Raw genomic sequence first — 19818 nt, 5'->3', positions numbered from 1 at the left:
AACTATGATCTGACACCTGACAATGCTTCTGTGTTGTAGGATGCATCCTTCTGACACAACAGTGTACAAAATCATTGTAAAATCGTAATTTATTTGTTACAGATATTTCACACAAAAGCACAAGAACTCAATAACATAAAATCAATCATACACAATTTCAAAAGCATAGACTTTTGTGGCAAACATAAAAAAGACAGCTAACAAACAGCAAATAAAGAAGTACACAATGCATGATGATTAAAAATGATTTGACATAAATTGTGAATCCTGTATTTTTTTATATTATATGCAACTGATTGAAATGGAACATTCATGATTAGAGACAATGATGTAAAGAAGAGACACATATTCAGTAGGCAACATATATCTTTTACTTTCAGACATTACATGAAATCAGCACATCCTACACTGGCTCTGTGATTGTGTGTGGAAAAGTATTTCTAATTAACTGCTGCAGTAACTCGTATTCTCCAGCGTAAAGTGGCTCATCTCCTCTTCTGCCACCATGTAGTGCAGCGGGGACGCTGGAGGTCAGTCAGAGTTGGGAGTCAGTCTCTATAATGATGTCAGACTAAATGCTAAATGCATGACATTTGTGGTTTTTGCATTAATGTCAATGGCCAGGATAAATTATAACATATAACATTTTACACACATTTTAGAACTTTTTTGTGGATAAAACAGAAAGATAAAAAAGCCAAGTCATTATCAGTTTGAACATTTTTATAAACTAATGGTTTTCATTATCCCAGATTTTAGAGGGTGCAGCCCCTTCAGCACCCCTACTTCCAGAGCCAATGTAGTCCAGTGCTGAGGAAGTGTTAGAAGTTCTCATAGTGATGTATAAAATGGGCCTGATCTCTCTTGTTCATCTGCTGGCAAGCTTTCTCCACATTCTTGGTCAGTCCAGGCGGTCCACAGCTGAAAACTCCCATTTTACCAACCTACAGAAAACAATACAAGTTTAAAAGTTAATTAATTGGTTTTGTTGAGGCTGGAGGACTGGGCAAAGTTTCAGGCAAACATGAGGTAGCTGAATCCCCATAAACTTAAGTAGCAATGACTTCATGAGCTTCTTCTATAATAAAATATTACTATTAGAAAAAATTAATCACCAACTGCCATCAACAGTTATCAGTGGCCTCCAAGTTCAGGGACTTCTGTCAATGTAAACTTAGATGTATATTTAGACTGTTTTTCTGCTATCGATCTTCATCAGTTAACTTCAATCATTTCTTCATCGAAGCCATCAACCTGTCTGTTAGACCCGATCCCAACTAGGCTGCTTAAAGAAGTTGTCCCTTAATTGGCACTTCTTACTGGATATGATTAATCTTTCTTTATTATCAGGATATGTACCACAGTCCTTTAAAGTAGCTGTAATTAAACCCCTTCTTAAAAAGTCTACTCTGACCCAGGGGTTTTAGCCAACTATAGACCGATTTCTAACCTCCCGTTCCTCTCTAAGATTCTGGAGAAAGTAGTCGCCAAAGAGTTGTGTGACTTTCTACATAACAATAGTTTATTTGAGGATTTTCAGTCAGGATTTAGAGTTCATCATAGCACAGAGACAGCTCTGGTTAAAGTTAATAATGACCTTTGATTGCTTCCGACAATGGACTTGTCTCTGTACTTGTATTATTAGATCTTAGTGCTGCATTTGACACCATTGACCATGATATTCTTTACAGAGACTTGAGCATCAAATTGGCATTAAAGGAACTGCCCTAACCTGGTTTAAGTCATACTTATCAGATCGTACTCAGTTTGTACATGTTAACGATGAATCCTCCATAAATACTAAAGTTAGTCATGGAGTTCCACAAGGTTCTGTACTTGGACCAATACTATTTACTTTATATATGCTCCCTTTAGGCAACATTATTAGGAATCACTCCATTAACTTTCACTGTTATGCAGATGATACGCAGTTATATCTATCAATCAAACCCAATGAAATTAATCAATTATCTAAATTACAAACATGTCTTAAGGACATAAAATCCTGGATGACCTGCAATTTTCTGATGTTAAACTCAGAAAAACCGAAATTCTTGTTCTTGGCCCCAAAAACCTTAGAGACTCATTGTCTAAAGATATAGTCACTCTAGATGGCATTAACTTGGCCTCTAGCACCACTGTCAGGAATCTTGGAGTTCTCTTTGATCAGGATTTGTCATTTAACTCCCACATAAAGCAGACCTCTAGGACTGCCTTCTTCATTACGTAATATTAGAAAAATTAGACACATACTATCACAGACAGATGCAGAAAAACTAATCCATGCATTTGTTACTTCAAGGCTGGATTACTGCAACTCTTATTATCAGGTTGCCCCAATAAGTCCATTAAAACGCTCCAATTAATTCAGAACGCTGCAGCACGAGTACTGACAGGAACTAGAAAAAGAGATCACATCTCTCCTGTACTAGCTACTCTGCATTGGCTCCCTATAAAATGTAGAATTGAATTTAAAATACTCCTCCTCACCTATAAAGCTCTTCATGGTCAGGCCCCTTCATATCTTAAAGAGCTCATAGTACCCTATTACCCCACTAGAACACTACGTTCTCTGAATGCTGGGCTACTTGTGGTTCCTATAGTCTCTAAAAGTAGAACAGGAGCCAGAGCCTTCAGTTACCAAGCTCCTCTCCTGTGGAACCGGCTTCCAGTTGTGGTTCGGGAGGCAGACACCCTCACCACTTTCAAGAGTAGGCTTAAGACATTCCTCTTTGATAAAGCTTATAGTTAGGGCTGGATCAGGTGAGTCCTGAACCATCCCTTAGTTATGCTGCTATAGGCCTAGACTATCGGGGATTTCCCATGGTGCACTGAGCTACTCTCTTCCTCTCTCTTTCTGCACTCATTCATGTCCCTTTAATGCATGTTACTAACTCCACTTCTTCCCCGGAGTTCTTGTGCTTCCGTCTCGCAGGTTCTCATGGATCCTGGTGGAGCCTCCTGCCATGGTCCTGCTTGACTGCCATTGCCAATACTGTTGTTGCTGTGCACCTGTCTGTCTGTCTGTCGCTCTCTCTCTCTCTCTCTCTCTCTCTCTCTCTCTCTCTCACCCCAACTGGTCGAGACAGACGACCACCCACCTAGAGCCGGAGGATCTGTCCTAGGTTTCTGCCTTTTAACAGGCAGTTTTCCTTGCCCTTGTCGCCAAGTGCTTGCTCATGGTGGTACTGTTGGGTCTCTGTAATTAATGTTAAAGAGTTCGGTCTAGACCTGCTCTATTTGAAAAGTGTCCTGAGATAACTTCTGTTATGAATTGGCGCTATACAAATAAAATTGAATTGAATTGAATTGAATTGAAGATGGATGAAGCACTGACCTCCGGGTGAACTTCCTGCAGTGAGCTGAAAAAGGACACCAAGGGTGGACGGCCGAAGTGGGTGACCGACCGCAGGCCAGTGAAGAGACTGCGGTTCCACACCTTCTGAAAGTGCCGCTCACACACGTACTGTCCACACATTACAAAGACAATGGTGAGAGATCATTAGTGGTTTTCATCATTATTTAATATTAAAGAAACAGTTTGGGGAAATATACTTTCTTCCCTCAGAGTTAAATAGGAAGTTCAATAACACTGCATGCTAAATATGACCATATAACCAGTTAGCTCTGCTTTTGTCTAAAGGAAGCAAAATACGCCGAACAGCACCCCTAACACTTAGTAATTGACACATTATATCTTGTTTGTTAAATCTGAATTGTAAAAGCAACAAATTGTTGTCACCACTTATGTTTTTGTACAAATTGATTCATATTATCATATTGATGATACAGATATAAGAGTGGTATTGATCTTGTGAACTAACTATTCCTATAATATACAAGGCGTGTATTCAGGAGTCAACATTAAAATTAATGTTTGTTAAATATTTAGTAGCATTACAGTCATTTTTTTAAACTTCGAAATGGGGACTGCAGATCTCACCAGCATGGTTGTGCGGAGGTCAAACTTTTCGGCCACCTGAGTGATGTAAGTGTGGACAGAGACCAGCTCCTGGGTGTCCATCTCCTCCACCTCCCTGATGATGTCTGACACCCATTCAAACTGACGCTGTGTTCGTGTCACCCAGATGAAGTACACCTTCAGATAATCAGTGAAATGTTAGCAAGAGATTGTTTATAGAGTGAGCGTCTTGCACAAATAATTGATTTTGAGCAGCACCTTTTTACACTGAATCTTGGACTTGATGGAGGACTTGAACACCAAGTCTTTTAGGATGGAGGCAAATGGGGTGACTCCAATTCCTCCTCCCACCAGAACAGACACCTCAAAGTCAATCCACTCCTGATGGCCCTCACCAAACGGGCCATCCAAGTACAACTGAGGACGAAACAAAACATGGATATCATACATGACAAGACAAAGAATGGAGAAGCAGATTAAACAATTTACACGCTTTAACCTGCCTTTGGATACGCGCCAAGCTCGAGCAGGCTTTCTTCAGTGTAAAGCTCTCGGAGGCGGCTAGTCCAGGGCCCCACAGCTCTGATGTGCAAGCTCAGGTTTTCTTCGTGAGGTGCTGACGTCAGTGTGAATGGATGGTACTCATCTGTGCCCAACATCAGGCACGCAATGCGGACCCACTGGCCCGAACGGTACACAAAGCCCTGTGGTCGCTTGAACTCCAGATGTGTCACACCTACAGGTAGGGAAGCCAAGGTAAGAGTCAACTTGAATGAATAGTGCTAAAATGCTATTTAATTAGCGAAGACTAAAATCAAGGAGAGGCAGAGGATAAGGAGACATTTTAAAAACTCCATAGTGAGTTTCCAGGAAGTGTCACCTGAAGGCAGCAGCTCAGCTCTGACTACTGGGATCTCCAACTTCTTCCTGCTCAAGCTGATGAGTTTGTCCAGCAGGAAGAGCAGTGCAGGTGGAATTAAGTAGATGTAGAAACGGGGCTCTTGGATCAGGGCAAAACTGCCATGAATAATTGTCTGTTGAATGAAAACAAAGCCAGGATAACACTATTAATAAAACTGCTTCCCGTCATGAAAGGCACCAGCCTGCAGAGTGCATTCGGGGTATTTTAAAGTCAGAAAAGTACTTACAAGAACATACACGACGATGTAGAGGTAATGTGTGATCCAAAATGCGCGGAAACTGATACGACGGAAATAGTGTGAGGCAAAAACGTACATGAATGCAAAAGTAAACAGAAGCAAGACACCAGTCATTCCTAGGAAAAGAACAAAGCAGAGCAGAAAACAGAATTATAGCATAATATAACAAGCAGTCCATGTACCACTGAAGGTCTAAGATCTGTTTCCTGTGATACCTGGAACAGTTTGAAAGAACCACCACGACCACTTCAGAGGAAGTTCAGACCTAAAATAATAAAAACACTAAAATCAGTAAACAAAACTTTCTCCACAACTATCTGTTAAAGTCTGGCACATAATTCAAATATTACCCATTGTTGGAAAAGACTCTGGGGAACAGACAAGACAGGATGCTGAGGTCGCTGATGGAGAAGATGTAGATGTTGACCACATGGCCCAAACTATGAATAACTACAGTCAGAACAGAAACAGGAGTGAGCTCAGGCAAAGAACTTTCCATCATTACTCTCTATGATCACTTCTGTGATCTCCTCCCGTCTGCCAACCTGTTAGGATGATGGCAGTCATGGCCATGAAGCGATGGAAATCAATGGCAGCGTCAAAGGGGATGTATCGGTTGAGGAAGGTCTCTCGGCACAGTGTGATGAGGTTGCGACACACGGTGAGGAGCATGTAGGGAAACAGAAAGGAGATGGCAGCCGCAGTGCCACGGGAGACGGTGATGCCGACCACTGAAGTCTCAGGGATACCTGTAGATTCTGCCTGCAAAGTGTAGTCTGAAAACAACGGTTTTCAATCAGTTCAGAATACACTCACAATGACCAGAAATCTGTATGGTGGTAAAGTAGGGCTATAATACATTAGTGAGGAAGCAGAACAAGGAGAAAAAGACTTCTACTCACAGTAACATCTTTCAAGGGTCACGCCAGCTGCGATGCCGTAAACGATGATGAAGCAGACGATATGACGGCGATAATTCTCAATGAAACGTTTGAACTGCTGGATCTTCTGCTGGATTGGGTTCCTTATGTACTGCTCACGCTTGGGCTTCACATAGACATTTGGAGTGTTGACACTTAACCTGGAAATGTATTTAAATCCATTAGACTTTATTCAGTGAATGTTCATTGTCTGTCAGCTGTCGTCTGTCTTCTAGCTGTGTTTTACCATATTTAGGCCACACAAACTAAAGAAGTAGGGTTTCACTGAATAACTTTCTACAGTAAAGCCATTGTGGTTGAAGGGAGTCAAGAACAGTTGCATCATATAAAACAAAAGAAACTTAAAGGTAATTTTTTAACATGGGGGATAGTTTTCAGTAAATACTATTATACAACAGTTACAACAACTAATCTGTTTAACTTCTCTATGGTGATAATTTACACACAAAAAACACCCAAAACTGAACAAAAATTAGTTATATCAGTTTTGGTTCATCATACATCTTTTTTAAGATTCCTTATCTTTCCTTCAAAAAGTCATTTACAAGAACAGTAGAATTAAACAAGGAACAAACTTTTTCCGTCTGCGTATCTCCGGTCCATCTGTCTTGTTGCTGCTGCAAACAAAGAATGAAAAAGATATTAAGGTCGGGAAAAAAATGGTCACTAGGGATCTTTTTTTTTTGTCTAGTGACAAGCAACAGTTGTTACATTTGTGATCTGGATGAGTGATTACAGCCCGTGTCCTGTTCTCTTACCTGTTTGCCGGACAAATAAAGGACACTCTCTGGTCTCGACTCAGCCGCTTCTTCCCTTGTTTCTCCATCCCTGTGCGCCCACAAACACACAAACACACACACACACACACACTGATTCATCAGACAAGGTCGTAGAAATGAGGATTTAAAAAAGATCTTCCAGACAAAACTTTCTGCAACCTTTGACATTGAGTTGGGCAAACTGCAGCTCCTTCTCGTGGTCCCTCAGAAGGAAATGGAAGTCCTCCCATGTGATTTTCTCCTTGTTATCAAAGTCTGCGGCCTGCAGCATGGCCTTGATGCCATCCTCTGCCTGGCTCTTTGACAGAGCACCGTTGGATATTTCAATGAAAGACCTGCAGCACATCAGAACAGGAGAATATAAAACATTAAACAAAAGAAAAGAATGAATACTTGGTGCGGTTATTGAAAAAAAAAAACAGAAATCGATCAAACCTGAGCATCCTGGCAAATTCTTCTTTTGATAAACCAGTTCCACCAATGTCGTTCATGGAGAACATCAGTTTGGATTTTTCCTCAGGAGACCCTGGTTAAACACACATTTCACCAATGAATCAATCAATTACATTTTTATTAAATACCAGATATGCCATTCAATGAAATTACATTTTCTTGATTTGTATATTTAAAGTGGTTCATCCCTAAAGAGCAGCCAAGATACCAAAATAAAATCGAGTTTCACGATATTCTAAATGCTGTTGTGGAGGTTTCCATTTTGATTGTTTTAACATAATAACGGACAGCAATTTGAGCTCTGAAAAAAAAAAAATTCTTTCACACAAAGACACAAAGCAGCTGTAGCCTTTTGGAGTCGTGCATTTTACCTTTCATAAAGATAACTATGACATCCAGAAACTCTTGGAAGGAGAGGTAACCATTTCCATCTTTATCAGCTAGTGTGAACATAGAGTCAACAAATAAGGAGTCAGACTTGAGGCCCAGTGCATCAGCAAACTCAGACGCTGTCAGCTCGCACTGGAGAACCTCTCTGGCTTTCTTGCGGGAAACGCCACTCATGTCCCCGGCGTCACACTTCTCTATTTCCAAGACCTGCGCACCAGAAGAACAGTGTCATTATGTCACCATAGAGTCATTAGTAATATCTCAGACGTTAACTGAGTAACCTCAGTGTATCCATCACAGATGAGCTCACCATCGAGACCAACAATTAGCTCTTTTGACTGGAGGTCGGACCTAATTTGACCTCAAACTAGGTTTGACGACATTTTGTGGCCGGGCTTAAAGCTGCTGTCGCTGTAACAGAGCGGAGGATGAGGTAAACACCCAGAGGCTGACGGTACCTTAGAGAAAGCGTGTCGAATGAAAGTTTCCACAATCTGAGCCCTCTGCTCTTTGGTTAAAGCCTCCTTCAGCAGTTCCTCCTCTCTCATCTGCTTCACTCTAATCTCCGGCCTGATGTCTGTCACCCCCGGGTGCAGATGCTTGACAAATGCTGCACGTTTGCTCTCGTCATCAAAAAACAGCACCTGGATGTACAAACCGAGAGCAGGAGATTAACAGGAATTGCAGGGAGATAAAAGTGATGTAGATCAGGTATATCTGCAGGATCATGCTTGCACCAACGATTGGATGAGATGAAAAATAAGAGTAGAAGCAACTTCAGTGCGTAAGTGAGAAAGCTGGATGTGCTTAAACTGCAAACACTCCTAAATGTGAACACAGAATTTGGTTATATATGCTTACACAACATTTATTTCCTGAATCAGACTGTGGCTGCTTTTTCAGATCCAGAGCCTGAAGGTGCAAACTTCAGCTACTCACCAGGTCGTACTCTTTTGACACTTTGAGCAGCAGAGCTTTATGGTTACGGTCGTTGGAGAGAAGGACATCTAGGTAGTCTTGGCTGCCTAGATTGAGGCTGCGGTGAGCAGACCCAGATCTGTCAAAGACCTGCAGCCTCCTCTTCTCATCGACCTCCACAATGACAGGAAGCAGAGGTTTTTTACGGCCCTGCCACTCATAGGCTGGGGAGCAAAACGAGAAGAGGACTCTGGATGATGATGAAGGCATTATTTTCGTGTGAGTTCAGCTTGTTTATAATGACTTTAATATAATGTAATATAAATCATTAAAGATCCTCATCTTCAGTATCCAGCTGTCCCATATTAACCCTTGATGCTTATGTTTAAAAACAGCTGACATTGAGTCCATCGTAAAACCTGACTGATAGATAATATGTTTTTACTCTTTGGACAGTGCAAATAAAGTATTAGAAGGATTGTTTTAATCCCACATATTTCATACCAGTGATTTCCCCAGCTGGTCCCTCTATTCTGTCACCAGCTTTTCTTTTCTTCTGGAACTTCCTGTACCTGTACTTGCGGAGATACGCCACCATACAGGCCACTAGAAAACTAACTGTAAAGTAAAATAATTAAAACAGTTTTACGACAAAACAGTTGATGAGAGGTCTCAGTATTATTGCAGTGCCAAAAGAGATGCATTTGTTAGTATGATACTGACCCACAGGAAATAGGAACAGGACAATGATGAATATCCCAAAGCCAGCTTTGCTCCCATCAAAGTAATTAAGTTTGGTAGCATTAGTGCAGGGATGGAGCATTGATGCATTCAGCTGTGTGGGTTGAGGACAAGGGTCACCTAAAGGCAACAGAGACAGTTTTTTAATCCATTCATTAAATATTATATCACTGATTAGAAAGAAATCCTTGTTTGTTTATGAAGGATCAAGGACCATGCTATGGCAAAGGCAGTGTATTTAGATGCAGTGGCCGGTATCTCTTTCAAACTTGCTACATTTTTGTTTTAATCTGCTTTATTGCTGAAAATATTACTGAATGATGTCTGACTTGGTTTGATTTTAAAGGGCTAAGCCAAAATTTTTCAAATTGACTGGATCAGGAGATTTTGACTATGGCAAAGGCTGCACATGCAGATGCTGTGATCTCCCCAGGAGGAGAGGAAGAGAGCCCAACTTAGACTGAAGACTTAGATTTTTATTTAAAGATGAAACCATATTATCATCACAATCTTGTTGCTGCTGTACATGGTGGTATATAAATATTATAAAAATATTACATTTTATATGTTATTTAATATGAATGTAATCATCTGTGGAGCTATGCGTGTAGCATGAATGGACTGCAAACTTTAATTTCATTGTACAACCTTATGTTGTATGATGATACATTGTATAATACATTTTCTTGATCTTTAAATCAAATATAGGAGACACATTTTTACCATCACTCCAGAAGAACACACTATTTTGTATATCAGTGTCTTCTGCATTTGTGACTGCAATAAGGACGTCATGAAAGGTCACATTGTGGATCATCTGGATCTCCTCATCTGTGAACAAACTGGAAAATACAATTGTAGTAAGATAACTGACACACATTTGAATGGGTATCACAAACAGTAATATGAGATACTCTATATCACACTGTACTTGGGTTTTGTCTGGGGTCCTTGAGATAGTTCCAGGGGGTCCTACTATCTTTCCACTATCTATTTATACTATTTTGTTCATAGGTTTTACACTCTTCATTGTCAATCTGCCAATCTACAGTATATTACAGCTGTTCTGGAATAACTAAATCTTATCAAATATGGGCCCACTGGATAAGATACTATGATAACTACTTCTATTTTTGAATCCTTTAGAGAGCAGCTTACCCATTCTGTTTGTTCTCAAACCAGAAGCGGTCTCCATTTCTCATGCGCTCAAACTGGTCCAAGATAATGGCAGAAAAAACTGGACCTGGACCATCAACAGACTCCAGCAGTCCTCCAGGGAAGAGCTCCAGTTTTGAGATGTCTCTGTTATACAGTTCTGCAACATCACGGAGCAACTATTGGAGAAACACAAGACACACATTTTAATTTGCAGGATTACTGGGGGTGGGGTTGCAGTTCATGTCTGATTATTCTTTGCTTTAAAGACATTTTGTTTCTAAGGAGACTCTAGGTTTTACCTGCGGGTTGGTGCTGTTGAGCTCAGGATTTATGTCTTCAAATGTCTTGACAGGAGGCAGATCCAGAGCTTTTCTGACCTCTGTGTAACTGCGCAGGCCAAAGTCTCTTCCTCTTTGGATGGTTATGGCCACCAGATCTGTCCGGGTGAACCTTAAGGGCCCATACATGAAGTCTGTAAGGGTGCAAATCAGATCAGAGCAGTGAATATTTGTTTCTATTTTATATGATTACTTGACTTTTATGGTACTTGTATTTTCTCTTACTTTGTATAGTTCTGACTCTGACCACAGCACCACAGCAAACTCAATGTATATGCAAACCCACTTAGTAAAAAAACTTGTTTCTGATTCTGATTTCTGATACAGGCAGTGATGAAGAAAGTTTAAACACCTCTCAGGTCCTCCACAACAATATTGTCTTCTCTCTCTGCAATCTGGGACGCCATGCCCATGAGGAGGTCGTCTATATCCTGGCTTTTTTTCACGTTGATGCTCTGGAAACACAATGACAAACGCATTAATATGTAATGTACTGATTACATAATTACTCCTCTCTCTCATAGGTGGCCATTAAAAATACACAAGCCTGTTATATTATTAAAGTAGAGGCAGTTTAAACCAATTCTTCAGCAAGATAATTTGTAGAGAAACCAACATCATCCATCACAGCAAGTATTTGGCAAGTATCCATCTGAAACTTTCCATATTCAAGAGAGATCCATATTTAACAGAACATAGATATCACTTTTATTCAAAGGGCAAGCACTGACTATAAAATTAAAAACCTATGATTTATCAAAGAAAAATGTATTCAGTTTGAGATTTGATAGACTGTACACTTTTCTCTACAGAAATACATGTAAAGTGATTGGTAATTAAAATAGTGCCGAAATATTTCTACAAATGACCTTATTTGTGCTCAGAGACACACAGCGGTTTACTTTCTTGTACTTACTCTCAAGCCACAAAGAGTCAAGTCCTGGCTGAACTACACTGCTGTTCTCCTTTTGTACTTTTCCACTGTCTCCATAAATAAACTATTGTTCTAAATGTGACTGCCTGCTCTTATTAAAACAATCATTCTTCCCCTACTTACAAGAAAGGAATCAGAAATGAAAGAACGCTTTAAAGTAAACAGCGGTGGAGTGTGGTGAAGAAAACGTTTGTGATGATAAACACTTATAGTATTTAGAGGACCAGTGTGTAGGATTTAGTTGGATCAAGCAGGGAAGTTGCAGATTGCAATTAACTGAACTACGTGGCGACCTGGGAATAAAATGAAAGCATATTATATTCCATTTCTGCCAATAGTTCCTCCTAAATGTTACACACTGGACTTTTAAATGAGCCCACCAGTCAATAAACTCTAAACTCTCTTATGTAAATAAAGTATGATCAAATTATACCTGACGTTTCCAAAAGCTGTTACAAAGACGCATTGCTGGCGATAAGCTGCCATCTGTGTTGACAATCTTCCGAAAATGGCAGGTGCTATTTCTGTGGGAAAGAGGAGAGCCAGTGTGGAGGCTTTTATTTATAATACAGTACATAATCTGTTTTAGATGGTATCTGATACTATTCACAGCAGCATGTGATAATATTACATTGAACTAAAGCCCCCATGAACATAGTTATCCGAGAGAATACCTCATGTAAACACCAGGTGGGGCCATAGTGATGCCAAATCGTATGGCAGCAGCCTGAAACTCAGGAGAGATCCCTGGATCCACAAACTTCTGGTAACCTGTATACAGAGAAATGAAAGAAACATAATATAAAACAATAGAAGAAGAATAAAATGAAGCTGAATTAGAAACAATCTTCATGCCATGCACTTTATCATCATCCAAATGGTCAAAGTGAGGCAAATAGAGCAGTATAGTAATGAAAATGAAGAGTGATTGAGGTGACGGGCTCATCTGACTATAGTCCCTTTAACTTTCTTCAGCTGTGGGTGCTTATTCAGCAGAAGTAAAGAGACTCAGGGTGATGCTTTGCTGACGGAGCACATATTTGTCAAACACCACCAACGATAGCTCACCTCACCACGGCTTGTGGGCACCAGTGCATTACCTGTCCCCCTCCACTTGTACGCACACGCACTCTGGATGAGTCTTACCTGGATAAGGAGGAAGCTTTTTGTCTCCAAGATATCCAGGCAGCCATTCGTAGAGAGCAATATTCTGTGTGGAAAAATAGGGATAAAAGTTATTGTAGCTTGTTTGAATCCACACTAAAACTGAAGTTATTGCATGAGGTGAGAATATATCCTGCAAGTGGATTTTAAAAAATAGTTTCTATATAGAAAAAAATATAGAAAAAAGTGATTTTATGATTGTTGCTTGCTTATTTTTGATTTGATATAACCCAAAACATTTGATTTTAAATAGTTTTGTTAACTAGAAAAAAGTAATTAACAAGTGTGTAATGTTGTTGAGGACAGCTCTTGCAGAGGACGGACTTGACTAATCAAGCAAGTAAGAGATGATGCATTCACCATTAAACTAAAACCATCAATTTCATCCATAAAATCACGACCACCTGGTGTTGATGCAACCTCGTTCTGTCCAGAGTGCAAATTAAATCAGCACCTGTGCAGTGGAGGGATTACATGGAGACTTTTCCTTCTACCTGGAATGTGGCCACAACGGTCTTCCTGGCGTTTTGAAACAGCTTTTCGTCTGACCACTCTGGGTGTTCCTCATGCAGTTTGGAGGCTACATAATTGTGGTAGCGAAACCAGATAATCCCCTCTGCTGCCGTGAACATGTTCTCATTGGCCCAGGCATTTCCCAACACTAGACAGAGAAAATGGCAAATATTATTGGTAATTCTGCTATTCCATCATGTGAATTAACATAACAACACACAATAAACAGAGAATGGGCTGCATGTGTAGCGTTTTAATGTGGGAAACTACCCCAAAATTCAGGGGGCATCTTATCGGTATAGTGTCACACTATCATTGCATTGATTGATGAGTATATCTGACCGCTAATGGAAAGATAATTTGGCTGTTTGTTTTTTAAGGACGTGACAACAGAGCTGAGAAGATCCGTCGCCTCTGCCCCAGATAATAACTACACACCTTTAACAAACCAAGCAACAAAACACTGGTTTCATGACACCTGTACGGCCTCCTCTGCGCTATAGAGAGAGGGATTTACTGTGGTGAGTGTGACAATACATTTACACAATAATTAAAGAGTCATAACACACGTCAGGCGGGGCCTCTTTTGACTCAGACTCGCAGGCTGCAACCTTGATGCAAGCCGACGTGGGTGAAATAATATTTGCAAGAAATTCTTGCTGCTTGTTTTTAGCAGCTTGCAGTATCGATTGCCACACACAGAATAAAAACAGATACCAGATTGTTACAGGGACAGTTGAGTACAGCCAAACGCACACTAAAACATATATCAGCGTGCCTTGAGTGAAATCTGTGCATCCAGATGATCATCACAAAGATGTGGAGATCAACTAGTATATGATGCTCAAAACATTGAGAAGTTACATAGCAGCTCAGCTTCCACATATAGTAACCACCTTTCATTGATAATTGGTGTTTGAAGGAGGTGAAATGTTCACAGAGCTTATGAATTATTATGAACAAGTGTATAATTCTACTTGGAAAGAGATATTGAGTTTTGGGGCTTTAAAGTCCATAGATTAAATGCCACTGAGCTCAGTGTTTTCAGTTGAGACCCAGCCAACATTTCTCCAATAAAGGTAAGGAGGAACTATGTCTTTGTGTGAACTGTCCCTTTAATCACTGAGACACAATAGTAGTCAGTTTGGTGCACCTTTCTGCAACAGCTCCCCTGACATGTTTATAAAAAGCTCCTGATGATATAACCCTGTCTGGCACGGGACAATAAAATTCATTATTTGCAAATAGTGTTTGGTGCAGGTCAGATCTGAAGTATAAAGTATAAAAATGTCTCACTATAAAGGCCATTGGATCCATGATCTCCTGTGGAGGGGTCAGCGGTGCTCCACATGGAAGTGCGACCTGTTGCCTGATTTGGCATGTTCCACTCAGAGCCTGAAGTCAAGAGCCCTCCGGAGAAACTTCTCAGGGAGTCAGACCAGGACGTGGAGTGGCCGTAGATGGAACTGCCATCCATCCAGGCTGTCACCAGGTTGACCTGTATGTTGCATGTTTTTTCTCTCAAATTATTGCACTTCAGGAAAGGGTAATGTATGGTAAGATGAGATAAAGTGCCGTCCAGAACTGTTCTTAGCTTAATGTTCACATTTAAAGATTGTTTCTGGAGGCTGCAGTTTGGTTATTTCATGTTGGTAAGAGTCGATAAATAGCACCTGTGTGCGAGGGTTACTGGGACTCTGGCCGGATTCTTTGTCCCACGGTCCTCTCTGGAAGGGCAGCAGGACATTCCCGGTGGCAGTAGGGTCAAATACAGGGTCCCCTTTTGGGACTTTGATGTTCATGAACTCAGGTGGACACCCAGGAGTTCTTGAGTCAAAGATTTCAAAAGCAACATGATACCCTGAGAAGTAAAAAACATTAAAGTCAATACTACAGAAACATTTACCTGATCTAATTTTGTTTTTTTGTTTTGTTGTTGTTGTTGCTGTTTTTGGTGCAAGTCCAAATAGCATATTATTGGAATAGTATCAGGCCAATATCAGCAACTTCTTACTCAATATCATCTTTAATGACAACATTAGGCTGCTTCTTATTTCTTGATTCAACTTTTACACAAGCAACAGTTTAAGTAACCTACTACTTTAACATATTACACCTGTGTTGCACTTTGGTCATTTAAGGGTGGGGAAAATATCAGGGCGCCACATTGGTACATCCTCAGAACAAAAGTTCAGTTTGGGTAATTTTTTATCTCAAGTTTTCCAACTATATTTTTTGATGCATTGACAGGATGCATTTTATATTTACCAAAGAACAGAGAGAGCACGGTCTGGTTGCGTGTTGAAGGCACACCGGAGGGTCCTCCGGCCAGTAGGCTGCTCAGTCTGCGGGGGTTTGGCAGCAGCGGCTCCTGGACCGGCTGGTAGACTCCGTCCCAGTAATGCGCGGGCACGAGTCGCACAAGGTGAGAACCTGCGCGGGCACAAACACAGTCCGGTGACCAGGTGTGTTGGCAGGCTGAGCCACTTCTGCTGCTGCTGCTGCTGCTGCACACTTTGGCAACTATGTGACTTACCGACAGCTCCGCGCCTGGGATATCCCAAACTGTTGTACCAGCCGTCAAAGCGAGGAACCTCCCATGTTATTTCACAGCTTGAACCTGTTCAAGACATCCTCCAGCTTTATACACCGTTCCTTACTGTACATTTCTACGTTAAGTGAGTTAAATGGCTCTGAACATGAAGTACAATTGTTGTCTACTCACGTTCACTGACACAGAGCACCAAGCCAACCGCTGCACAGATACTCCAAACCCATTTACGCAAATCCATTGATGCGAGAGATGCTCCTCAGCTCAGTCTTCAGCCAAGAGGAGTGAAGCACTTCTGAAAAGACAAGGCGAAGGTAACTGGAATGTACTTATTACTATTTCTATTGTAATATTGTATTGCATTGCATTTGTTGGTTTAGAGATTACAAAGAAAATCCAGGAAGTCTAATTCTACAGCTGACGCCCTTTGTCTGCTTGAGTTAACAGCAAAACTTTACACAACGTTGGCACTGTTCCTTTTGGTCATGTGCGCAGACTGCATACATCCAAAGGCAATGCCCTGTTTTCTTTATCATTTAATTACTTTATAAGAGAAGATGAATGAGTTGAGTCTTACCTACCTTTACAGGCTGAAGTGTAGTGTAGAAGTGGTGCAGGAGTGGTGCACAAGTGCAGGGGAGGGATGGTGCAATACTAAAGCCAGCATATGTTGCACAGCTTATCACAAACTGCATGTGACCTGTGTTGCCCAAATGGGAATGGTCATCATCTCTGAATCACACCTCTTTTCCTCAGCTTTCCAGTCAATGCATCCTCCTCCTCAGTGACACAAAGGGGGCCAGTGGTATAAAAGAAGTGTATGTTCCCTTCAACATTCACACTTCACTCTCTTCTTCTTCACTCCACGTCGTTCAACTTTTGGGTAAGAGAGATCTTTTGGATTTTACCTCTTCTCTTTTTTTTTTTTTTTTTTTTTGAGAATTTTCTTTACATTTAGGTTCAAATGAATGCATTAAAATCAGCGTGGAGCCAAGTCAAGAGCACCTATTTACATTACACTGACTCAAGTGGTCACGTGGATGTATAGAATTGCACACCTTTGTGCATTATACAGACACATTTTATTTCTTTGCAGTACAGAGACACAGTGCCAAGGAATGTTAAACGATATAACACGAGTCAGACATGTTTGTGCTTAATCATGTGCCATGTTACACGGCAGTAATAATGTCCCATCCCTTATCAACTGTAAGGAACAAGAGCTGCTATCTCTGCATCAGGAGGAAACTGAGAACCCCGCCACTAACACTGTCTTCTCTGTTGCACTGTCTAGTCTCAGCTGCGTCCGTAAGATCAGGAGCTAAGATGACTTTCTACGATGACATTTACCCATTCTACCCTCTACAAAGGACCTCCTTCATCTTCAGTGGCCGCTTGCTCACCATTATTCTGGTCTTCCTTGTGCTAGCAGTCAGTCTTCTTCTCATTCTGCCAGGGATACGAGGGAAGTCGGTGAGTGCAACCCATCCGATAAGCTATTACTCACTGCAGTGGTATCACAAAACCTCAGAACTGTCTCGTATAATTTTGATTCTTCTCTTTCTCTTTGTGCCAGAGGCTGTTCTGGATGTTTAGAATAATTATCAGCTTGTTCATAGGTGTGGTGATAGTGGGTGAGTTTTGTTTTCTTATCATTGCCGTTGAATAAATCACAGATTTTCCTTTTCCTGCTCCAGTCATTCACCTTTGTGTCTTTTCGTTGCAGCGCTCAACTTTACTAACGACTGGGCTGAGGCCAGAATGACCACTAATGCCACCTACAAGTCTTTCAGCAATGCAGTGGTTAACGCCGAGATCGGTTTGCATGTTGGACTGTATGGCATTAATGTCACACTAAAGGGTGAGTCACTGTTGCTGCTGTTATGTCCAAATGTCATGTGCTCATACTGGCAGCTTTAATGTTGTAAACTTTGATTAAGACGTTGACTCAACAGTCTGATAAAATACTGCAAGTTCTGCCATTAAAAGTAAAAACTAAGAGGGATAACTCTTTATCTATCTTGTAGGCCTCTATGGATTTTAGATGAATCTGTCACAGTGGATTCACATTAATTTGCTCCTCTTTTCTCTTTTAGGGAAACCTGTCGTACAGTTCAATGAGACTATAGACTACAATGAGATGTTCAGCTGGCATGACACTATTGAAGAAGAGTATGAGGAAGCTCTGGAGAAAGGTTTACCCAACCCCATCCTTTACATCGCTGAGAAATTCACCATGAGCAGCCCATGTGGACTCATCTTTCAGTACAGATACTCCGGACGATACGCCTCTGCAACCCTCTGGTAAAACGATAAATAACCTCTTACACTCTGAAGTTGTATTGATGTACGAAGGATTTCCGTACATAGTTGTTAAGAGTAGAGGAAATTAAAATGGCTCCACTCTTTTACAGGACAGCGTTTTGCTGCTGGTTGCTCGCCAATATCCTCTTCTCCATGCCGGTCATTCTGTACGCCGGCTACATGATGCTGGCCACCGCTGCCTTCATCTTCTTCTCTATGGCCTCCTTCTCCACCATCATGAACGTGCCACAGTGTGTTTTCTCCATAGGAACGGACTCCTTTGAAACCCAGTACAGCCATTCATTCTGGCTGGCTCTGGCTACAGGTAAAGATAAGAAACTGCACTTTCATTTCATATGTTTTGTGCTTTAAACTGGCATACAGAGCCAGCGAATAAAGGGGAGTGATTTCTACTAACTGAACATGATTTCCAGGTGTGCTGTGCACCATCATTGGGATTCTGGTGGTGATGTTTAACTTTATGATGCCAGAGAAGATGAAAGAGGCTTTCAGTGATGGCGTCGACAGTTATGAAGATGAGGACGTTTCTTACAGGGAGGGCTACCTGAATACAGTGTTCCTTGATGGAGTGACAATTTCACCACTGACATCAAAAGTCAAGGCGGTAAGTTGGTGACACTGAGAGGGTAATACAGCACTTTCTTTTGACAATCACTGCTGCTTATGAATGGATTAGTCATTCATTTTTAAGCAGCGTCCTTTTATGAATTTGTTGGAAAACCCGACTTTGATATACATTTATTGTTGCAAAACACATATTCAGTTCTACTTTGGGACACTTGAAAAATGTGACTACTGCAGTATTAATAAGAGATGCAAGATTAAAATAAAATGAATCATAGCAGGTACATCATGAATCCTGAGTGCTGCACTTTTCTGTTCATATGACACATTTCTGCCTTTGCAGCTCATTAACTTTGATCATTTTGTTTGTGTGTTTTAGGAACATATATGAAGCTGTCCTGGTTTCCCTCAGGGAGCTTTTCCAGAACAATACTTGAAGATTATTTTTTTTGCTGAATGTGTTACAGATGGAGTGTCCAATTTCACACCTGTTTTAAGTTTATATGTGAGCCTGTTAAGTGTTCTGTGTTATAAATGATTTAACTGTATATAGTTGTATTTTTTAAGTTCATTGTCACTCTGCAGTAGTTGTAAGTACAATATATAAAGTTGTATGGGATCCATACAATGTGTATATACACTGATCAATATGGTTTATAGCTCTGTCATTGTTTAACTATTTCTTCTTTAGAAATGAAAGATGAAACAAACAATTGTTAGTTTGATATTGATTACTTTGATCCTTGATGCAATGCATGCATGCTGCCATGGCAACAACACGTGGTTTAACTTGTGCAGTTTCTGAGCTGTGTTGTTGGTTGAAGTATCCTTCTTTCACATCTTCTGAGATCCAAATAAATGTGAAAACATGAGAGAAATAATGAATACCAAACTGCTTGGATAATTGATTTATCTCTAATCCAGGCAAATTAACTTCATGTCTGGTTGTAAGTACTTTTGTTTGCAG

The 19818-nt window shown here is 40.7% G+C and overlaps 2 protein-coding genes across 2 annotated transcripts; one reads left to right on the top strand and one right to left on the bottom strand.

Moving 5' to 3' along the window:
• Positions 1-74: 74 nt before the first annotated feature.
• On the bottom strand, positions 75-16649 carry duox (dual oxidase). The gene is made up of 34 exons (XM_051381493.1): positions 16544-16649; positions 16137-16257; positions 15948-16031; positions 15680-15844; positions 15085-15272; positions 14708-14909; positions 13393-13559; positions 12881-12944; positions 12409-12505; positions 12168-12258; positions 11153-11255; positions 10762-10934; positions 10463-10638; positions 10028-10146; positions 9287-9424; positions 9068-9181; positions 8585-8787; positions 8104-8289; positions 7627-7852; positions 7238-7328; positions 6962-7137; positions 6782-6851; positions 6599-6640; positions 5985-6163; positions 5628-5858; positions 5433-5532; positions 5298-5347; positions 5071-5198; positions 4803-4956; positions 4426-4658; positions 4181-4339; positions 3944-4099; positions 3338-3466; positions 75-944 (listed from the first exon to the last, which is right to left on the bottom strand). The coding sequence occupies exons 2-34, from the start codon at positions 16201-16203 to the stop codon at positions 822-824; spliced, it is 4584 nt and encodes a 1527-aa protein (XP_051237453.1). The 5' UTR covers positions 16204-16257; positions 16544-16649; the 3' UTR covers positions 75-821.
• duox2 (dual oxidase 2) lies at positions 16079-19760 on the top strand. The gene is made up of 9 exons (XM_051381497.1): positions 16079-16276; positions 16719-16845; positions 17257-17435; positions 17539-17596; positions 17689-17823; positions 18059-18266; positions 18377-18591; positions 18701-18891; positions 19231-19760. Exons 3-9 carry the CDS (start codon positions 17289-17291, stop codon positions 19240-19242), a joined length of 966 nt encoding a protein of 321 aa, XP_051237457.1. The 5' UTR covers positions 16079-16276; positions 16719-16845; positions 17257-17288; the 3' UTR covers positions 19243-19760.
• Positions 19761-19818: the final 58 nt, after the last annotated feature.

The sequence above is a fragment of the Dicentrarchus labrax genome, unplaced genomic scaffold (genome assembly GCF_905237075.1).
Source record: "Dicentrarchus labrax unplaced genomic scaffold, dlabrax2021, whole genome shotgun sequence".
Lineage (NCBI taxonomy): Eukaryota > Metazoa > Chordata > Actinopteri > Moronidae > Dicentrarchus > Dicentrarchus labrax.
This window is presented reverse-complemented; position numbering and strand designations above follow the sequence as displayed.

Coding starts and splice junctions, on each gene's coding strand:
- duox2 (XM_051381497.1), top strand. CDS start 17,289: ATGACTTTCTACGATGACATTTACCCATTCTACCCTCTACAAAGGACC. Junction 17,436..17,538: donor CAGGGATACGAGGGAAGTCG/GTGAGTGCAACC, acceptor TCTTTGTGCCAG/AGGCTGTTCTGGATGTTTAG. Junction 17,597..17,688: donor CATAGGTGTGGTGATAGTGG/GTGAGTTTTGTT, acceptor TTTTCGTTGCAG/CGCTCAACTTTACTAACGAC.
- duox (XM_051381493.1), bottom strand. CDS start 16,203: ATGGATTTGCGTAAATGGGTTTGGAGTATCTGTGCAGCGGTTGGCTTG. Junction 12,506..12,880: donor AAAGCTTCCTCCTTATCCAG/GTAAGACTCATC, acceptor CTCTGTATACAG/GTTACCAGAAGTTTGTGGAT. Junction 8,290..8,584: donor TGTCAAAAGAGTACGACCTG/GTGAGTAGCTGA, acceptor TTGTACATCCAG/GTGCTGTTTTTTGATGACGA.